This window comes from Juglans regia, chromosome 12, assembly GCF_001411555.2.
Source record: "Juglans regia cultivar Chandler chromosome 12, Walnut 2.0, whole genome shotgun sequence".
In the NCBI taxonomy this organism is placed as follows: domain Eukaryota; kingdom Viridiplantae; phylum Streptophyta; class Magnoliopsida; order Fagales; family Juglandaceae; genus Juglans; species Juglans regia.
This window is the reverse complement of record NC_049912.1, coordinates 8,626,520-8,634,475: the sequence shown is the minus strand read 5'-3', so window position 1 is coordinate 8,634,475 and position 7,956 is coordinate 8,626,520. Positions and strand designations below refer to the sequence as shown.

The window sequence follows — 7,956 nt, the reverse complement described above, 5'->3', positions numbered from 1 at the left end:
ACTTGCTCCATTTTTGTGTCTAGCTTGTAATTTGAGCTGGCTTGAGTGTGACGCGCGCATGCACCACCTCATCCATTGAGCTTCCTTTATAGATGATCTATCTTCCCCACCTTCTCCTCCACTTTCGGATGAATCCCTAGTGATGGCCACCAATTGAAATACAAGTTGACATGGTTTGCTGCTTCAAAATTGCCAATGGTTTATCTAAAATTGATCTATTTTTAGCTAACCAAAACAAACTGTATCTATTTTAGTTAATGATTTTTTGAAATACTAGGATGGTTCTCTTTATTTTTATATCTTCTTTCTATTTTGCATTCTCTCACTTGGGAAATACTATATACAGTTTTGGCGTATGCAGTCTTCACTTACTCTATTTGTTTTTATGCAGATATCAAATTTAACCACTTTTTTTAAAGAAAGTACACGAGAATTGCACTATTTCAAAAGCGCAAATATCATTTCGCTCAAATGAATTAAACGGTTGAGAATGATGTAGAACTGATCACTACCCTTCTTGGTTTAACATCATATAATATCCTTCCTGAATGGGATGAGATATCCTGATTATACAGGCACTAACATGCTACTACACTGTATCTGGAACTCTCAAATCTCAATTTTTGAGAAGACAAACAAAGACAGCTTTATGAAGGGCCAACTTTTACTATTTTTCATGGGTTGCTATCAGACCAATCACCCTGTCACCTCTATTATGAGTATGTACCCTGTCCTATTAGGCGATTTTCTTTCTTTTCTTTTCTTTTTTCCTCTTCCAAGTTCCTCTAACATGCCGTAGAGCTAGCCGTCTACCTTCTCATGCACCCATCCATTTATATTTCAAAATGTATAATTAAGTTGGAAGACGTTTGTACGTATGTTTGTGCTTAGAAGTTAGAATTCACATGAGCAGAAGCAGCAGATATATATACGTATGACAGAAATTTATAAAGAAGACAAATTCAAACCAATAAAAAAACCAAACCTCCTTTGAAAAAACCAAAACTTTACCTGATAATGTCTAAAGAGAATCTTATCTTTTGAAACTGTGGCCTCAATATCTCTAAAGCAAGGAGCTCTAGCTAGCCACACAAACCAGAAGCATCATCTTTCTCAAGAAAACTGCGAAAAAAACTTGGACCTGTCCTCTAGCGAGCGGTTGAGGAAAAAGAGGTCAAATTTTACGCATGTGAACACAATAATACTAAATAACAGTTCTAAATGTTAGATTGTTAGTAGCGCGCGCGCATCACCCCTATCTTTTGGTAATGTTTCTAATCCTCAAAACTCACAAGGTGGAGCCTCTCTTTTTAATTGGTTTTTGTCCTGTTTCTGCTTGCCTTCAAAGGTAATGTATGCGTACCCAGTTTCTGTTTCCATTTTGCAGAACAAAGGAAGGTACAAAGTACCTCACGGCTCACAGGTCTCGCTTATGCTGAGCTTATCATGGAGCAACTGAAACCCATCTCAAATGCGTGATTCTTGAAACTATTTTGTGGTAGACCCCAAGACTCGAGCGTCAGCTGATGCTGGTAGCAACCCAGAAGATTCCTTTCTTAGTGAGATGGATACTTCTCTCTCCAAAAGGAAATAAGGCAAACAAAAGAGGAAATAGAGAGAAACGAATCTGAATCTGCATGGTCTGATCTACAACTATTGGTGCAGGTTATGAAGTACTCATGAGCTCCTGGACATGAATATCGGAAACAACATCGGCATTCTGTCATCAAATTTGTCGCTAATATGGAGTGATCAGTGAGCTTCGAAGGTTACCATTTTTTTTTTTTGTTTGTGACATGTTCTTATTTGTTAGAGAACTTCTGTTCTTCGATCTAGATTTTCAGAATCCCAATCCCACCTGTTAACATGACATGGAGATGACAAGATTTTAGATGAAGAATTGTGTTGATTTTATTTAATTATTAATTTTTTTTTTTTTAATTGAGGGAGGAGGGTTTCGAACTCCAGACCTCCCTTATAGAAGCTAAAGGTCATGCCAATAAGACCTTTGACTAATTATTTAAGAATAATGCTATATGCAGTCATGGAATGCGTAAGTATCGTGTAGTCGTTTTAAAAAAGAGTGGAACTTACTATTAAAAAATTATTATTTTTTCTTGTAAGTCCCGTATATATTCATTTTTTTCAAAGTGATTACATGACGCTTGTACACTCACGACTGCAACTATAATTTTTCATTATTTAATTATAATTGCTTCATAATATTTTCACACTTTGGTGGACACAACCCAAGTGTTAGCTGATGCATTCCTGTGGTGGAAGAAAAGAATTCGGTTTTTACTTTTAACAGTTGGACATATTGTGTGGGTATTCACGAAGCAAAAGAGAGGTTCCAAGAAACTATATGTATTTATACACTCCCATAGGTTAAAAGAAACTAAATATGCAAAGATTACTTAGTAGACAACTATAAATCCACCATATATTGAGGAATTGTGCTCAAACATTTTCATCTTAGAGAGAGAGAGAGAGAGAGAGAGAGAGAGAGAGAGTCTGCTGCTAACTCTGAAGATATTCCTTTATAAGTAGACTGCAACACCTACTGCTAGGAAGAGCCCACTGCAATCATTGATAACTATAGAAATCTAATTTTTCCACTAATTATTTTCCATGCGAACGGCCACCTACCGCTCTATCTGTATAGTTATATGGCTGATGTTGTACTCCCTTTTGATATAATTTAGCACATTGTCCAGCACCATGTCTGCATTTGCTTCTGGCATGATTTTGACATGGCAAGCCAGCAGGATCTTCCCTACCGTGATAGCCCATATATGGAGCTCATGAATGGCCACCACTTCCTTCATTTCTAATAACCCCTTTTCGAGCTTTGTTGCATCTATCTCTCTTGGTGTGCTCTCCATCAGAACTTCAAGTATGTTCCGGAGCATTCTGATAGTAGTCCCTAAAACAATTACCGAAAAAATAAGGGTGCAAATCGGGTCAACTATCTTCCACTCAGGCTTATACCATATAATTGCCCCTCCAATCATTACCCCAATACTCTGGATAGAGTCCCCGAGTACATGGAGATAAGCTCCCTGGACATTTATGTTCTTTTTCTTCTTCTGTTCGGATCCATTTGTTGGTTTATCTAGCAGTGGTTCAACAAGATCGTCATGATGGTGTGCATGATCTTGAAGACTGTGATGGTCTGCATGATCTCCATGACCGTGATGGTCTGCAGGATCTTCATGACTATGACAATGATCATCTTCTGGGTGCTCATCATCATGATGATGTGGGTGCTCATCATCATGATGATGATGATGAGCAGAAATTGTCATTCCGTGGCTGTGGCTTATACCATGACCATGTTCATCATGTCCATGTCCATGGCCATGATCATGGCCCAATAAGACAGCCATGATGATATTAACCACAAGACCAAATGCAGCAACAATAAACATTAAAATTCCATTTACCTCGCCTGTTTTGTGAATCAGTCTAACAATGGCTTCATATACCAAAACCCCTGCAAGCAACCATATGAGTTGGATAGAAACCAAAGCACCAAGAATCTCAACCCTAAAAAATCCATAGGACTGACGGGGAGTGGCTTCCCAGCCGGCAGCCCAAATGGAGAACAATGAGATGGCAAAAGATGCAACATCTGAAAGCAAATGTGCTGCATCAGTCAAGATTGCGAGACTATTGGCTTTGATGCCACCAACTACTTCAACACTCATGAAGACAACACAAAGTACCACTGCAATTAAAAGCTTGCGCATCGAAGCTGATCTTTCTCTAGCATCCTTAGATTTGGATCCAGTATCCGAGAGTCCACAAGGTACTTCTCCACAAAATTTACTCCCTCCGGTGCTTGTCTCTCCAGTAGGAACATCTATACTGATTTCTATAATCTGCCCAGGTTGAGAGTTGCGCTCATCCATCTGAAAATTCAGAGTGATGAGAATGCGTACATAGAAAGGGATCCCCAATACCATAATTATGCATATAAATATGCACTAAATTGTCTGAAATTGTTCAAACAACAAAATCATGCATTTTCTTCTTATATTCGACCAGAAAACAAGAATATTGCTTAGAAAAATCATAAGCATGAGTAGAAGTGCAGGTTATGAATTGACCAAAGTGGTATGATTTATTAAACCACCGATGACTTCATTGTGCAGACATCACTGCCAAAGCAGAACAAGACCCAGTGTATTCTAAACAGAACATCAGCAGGGGACTACTCAGTTTTAAATGGGCTTAGAAATAACTAAATAACTACAACCATTGAAACTAGTATAAATACACTTTTTAGAGATAAACAGGACTCCACCCCCTCGAGAGCAGGATGCCAGAAATACCCAGAACAAGATCCAGCGTATTCAAACAGAACATCAGCAATGGACTACTGAATTTTAAATGGGCTTAGAAATAACTAAATAACTATAACCATTGAAACTAGTATAAATACACCTTTAGAGATGAACAATACCCAGAACAGACCCAGCGTATTCAAAACATAATATTAGCAATGGACTACACAATTTTAAATGTGCTAATAATAACTACAACCATTGAAATTGTTATAAACACATTTTTAGAGATAAACAATGAGTCCTATATCCAAGTGAAAAGTCAGATTCAATCACCATGATTATGCACCAAGTTGCTTGAATCCTCTTGCGTTATGATTTTGAAACATTGCTTTCCACAGAGATCTATACCTAATTGAGCCAATCATCACTGCGTCATTTTATAAGCCAAAAAGGCAACATTGCTTTCCCCATAGACCTACCTAATAAATCCTTCTTATTTATAGAACTCTGGAAACACCAAAAAGGCCTAATTGGTAGATTACCAGCCTACAATTGAATGCTAATCCATACTGATAAACAAAAAACAATTGAATGCTAATTCATGGGATTCTAGAAGCCATTTACGTTATCTGGTGAACTCTACAGTGGTCATCCAATTACATTTCCGGTCCAAGCAATTAGAAAAATACTGATGAGCACTTTGTTTAGTTGTGATGAGAATGTGCCACTTAATAAAAATCCATAATCTTGAATGCATTAGACCTTATGATGTTGGGCTCACATATTAAATCCATAAAAGCCCCCCCCGGGAGAAAAAAAAAAAAAGAAAAGAAATCTGTCACCGACTCCAAGCCATGATTAAACCTGGAGAAATGTTATTGAAGGGATGAACACACCACTCACTGCGGAAAGTTAGTACCGACACAATTATTTTGGGAAAAAAGAAAAGATACATTATCATCCAAAACAACACAGAGAAAAACGGATCACTAGACCCGTTTGGACAGAGAAGTGATCTCAACTCATCTCATCATTACAATTTTCTAAATTTTTACACAATATAATAAATATTTCAACATTTTCAAGTCTCAAACAATAATAATATTAAAAAATAATATTATAATAATATTTTATTCAATTTTCGACTTTTATATTAACTCATCTCACGTCAACTCTCAATCCAAACGGATGCTAGTCTATGAGTTGAAATCTCCCCATTAATTGAAATAAGCAAACACAAACTGAAATTGGTACAAATACCAGACCCAGAATCACATTTCAGAACTCGTATAAGAGACCTCATTTTTTCCAGAAAACACAAATAAGTAGTAGTGGTGCTGATAGTCTATGAGTTGAAAGAAAATAGAATCTTCACTACAAAAATTCGTAATAGTCTCATGATGATACCAAAAAATAAAGGGGGATACAAACCTTTGACTTTCGTCTGGTGCCAAAAGGGTGCTCTCTCGCTCTCTGATTTCGATGAATCGATGATACAAGACTTTCCCGCACCAGAGATCCTTCTTTGTTTTAAGCATGGGAGTCGGCTTCCATAGTTCGCAATGCTAATTTTACTATTTTCACCCTACCAGTCATTCGAAATCCGGCCCAACAACCATTCATGTGTTATCATTTTATTAAAAATTAATATTTTTATGATTAATTTTAATTAAATGACATATTATAATAGGTACAAAGTACCATATAAACTATGTTTAAAGAGTACCAAATAATTTCCCTTTCTCTTGTTTGGTGACAGTGCAATTTGTTGATCAAGATCTTAAAATATTTAAGCCCCTATCTTAAAAGTACATATTTAAAAAAATGTAAAAAATGAGTAATCGGACGGCAACCCAACCACAAAATGTCAAAAGTTGTCCGTATTTAGATATTAAGATGTTATATGAATAATAATATTTTATGAGTTCTATTCAGATGAATTTAATTTTTTTAAGTTGAGATAAATTTAATTTTTTAGATTGAAATATATAAAGAAAGTTGACATGAATTTAATTTTTTTATGAAAAGTTAAAAAAATAATAGATTTCATCAATTATTATGTTGAGTTGAGTTGGGTTAAACAATCAAACAGATTCTAAATTTAATTTCGGAGGTTGTCACAACACCTTAGAATGGAAAATTTAAAAACAGCCCTTTAAATGTTTTGAATTTTTTCTGTTTAAATTAATTTTCTAAGATTTTTTAAGAGTGATCGGTCGAGAATACCAAGGATGGTCATGCTATCCTCGAGATCATGTTCTGCGTGTGGTCCAACCACTCCTAGCACGAATGGGGGTGGTATTGTGGCCATTGAGACCGGCCTAGGCCACCCTTGCGCACTACCCCGATGTCGATTAGGGGCTGTAAAGGCCGCTCCTGACAGCCATCGAGGTTGGTCTTTTCCAATGTTGACGGCTTTAGGGTGTTGGAAAGAAGAGGTAGTTAAAGTAGTTGAAGGAAGAAAGGATCGGAAACGGCTGGATGCATTCCTGGAGGTGAAACGGTGCGCAGAGATAAGTGAAACGAGGAGTTTTGGAAAGGAATAAGTGTAGTCTTGTGTGATTAGTGAAACGAAGCATATATATATATATATATATACACTCTATTATATAAAATATTTAAATATTTTTTAATTTTTTTTTTTTCAAAATTCAATAAAATATTTTAAACTCGAATCATTTTACTCTAAATAGAAGTTGTGGCCGAAAAGGAAAGTGAAATGGGTGCTGATTAATATAAAGTGAAAATATCCAGCTGGTTTGGGTAATTTTGTTGATTGTAATGACGATGAGCTTGACATGTGGTCAGGTTAGGAGCCACTGGATCAAGTTTGAAAAGTCATCTTTTCATCAACGCTACTGCTTATCTTCAACCTCGGTATTCAACAGAGAACATCATCGTATGTTGTCTCATATGGTGTGCAATCCTGAGGGTCAACTTTTATGGAGTTTTGAACAGAGTGGAGTGCAGAATATCTCAGTTCTAGCTGTTCAACCTGAGAACCTCGCATGTAGTCCTGAAAGAATTGTGTAATCCAAACGGGCTCAGCTCTTAAAAAAGGATCCTTTTTTTTTTGGTTTTTTCTTTCTTCTTCATCGTTCACTTGTTAAAAAGTTATTTACTATTTAATATGTATATGTTTAAAACACTTTCAAACACATTACGTTTATTTAAAAAAAATTAAAAAAATATTTTTCGAAATAGAAATAACAATTATTTAAATTTTTAAAAGTTATGACCATATTTTTAAAAATTTAAAAATTTTAATTATCTAAAAGTTATATGAATATTTTTATTTATTGACAATCTTTTTAAAATGATATTTTATTCAAACATACTTTTTAATGTATTTGAAATTAAAAGTGTTTTAATATATAATATCCAAGCAATCTATTTTTTTTATTAAAGAGCTTTTAATCTGATTTAAATATTTTTAAGACTCTTACTGCAATCTCAAACAAGTAATACTATTTTTTTCCGTAATAGGCTTGGCGGTGCATTTTTACACTTGCATAGACGTAAGGCTTGTTTGGAAAAAGATTTCACCCAAAATTCTCATTTTATTTTATCTCATCTTTTTTTCAAATATTACTCAAATATAAATTCTTTTAAATTAATTATTATAATTTTTCAAACTAATAATTACATCTTTTTTAAACTTAAA

General features: G+C 35.2%; 1 protein-coding gene and 1 long non-coding RNA gene across 4 annotated transcripts; one reads left to right on the top strand and one right to left on the bottom strand.

Moving 5' to 3' along the window:
• Window positions 1-986: 986 nt before the first annotated feature.
• Window positions 987-1,919, top strand: LOC108982132. 2 transcript variants are annotated; one of them, XR_001994662.2, is made up of 2 exons: window positions 987-1,295; window positions 1,388-1,919. It is a non-coding gene; the product is annotated as an uncharacterized LOC108982132 (long non-coding RNA). The 2 variants fall into 2 exon arrangements; XR_001994663.2 differs by having other exon boundaries at window positions 991-1,265.
• A 469-nt stretch (window positions 1,920-2,388) lies between these two features.
• On the bottom strand, window positions 2,389-5,885 carry LOC108982144 (metal tolerance protein 1-like). 2 transcript variants are annotated; one of them, XM_018953441.2, is made up of 2 exons: window positions 5,724-5,885; window positions 2,389-3,914 (listed from the first exon to the last, which is right to left on the bottom strand). In XM_018953441.2, the coding sequence occupies exon 2, from the start codon at window positions 3,912-3,914 to the stop codon at window positions 2,646-2,648; it is 1,269 nt and encodes a 422-aa protein (XP_018808986.1). In that variant the 5' UTR covers window positions 5,724-5,885; the 3' UTR covers window positions 2,389-2,645. The 2 variants fall into 2 exon arrangements, with proteins under 2 accessions (XP_018808986.1, XP_035539788.1); XM_035683895.1 differs by lacking the exon at window positions 5,724-5,885 and adding an exon at window positions 4,626-4,717.
• Between the last annotated feature and the right edge of the window lie 2,071 nt (window positions 5,886-7,956).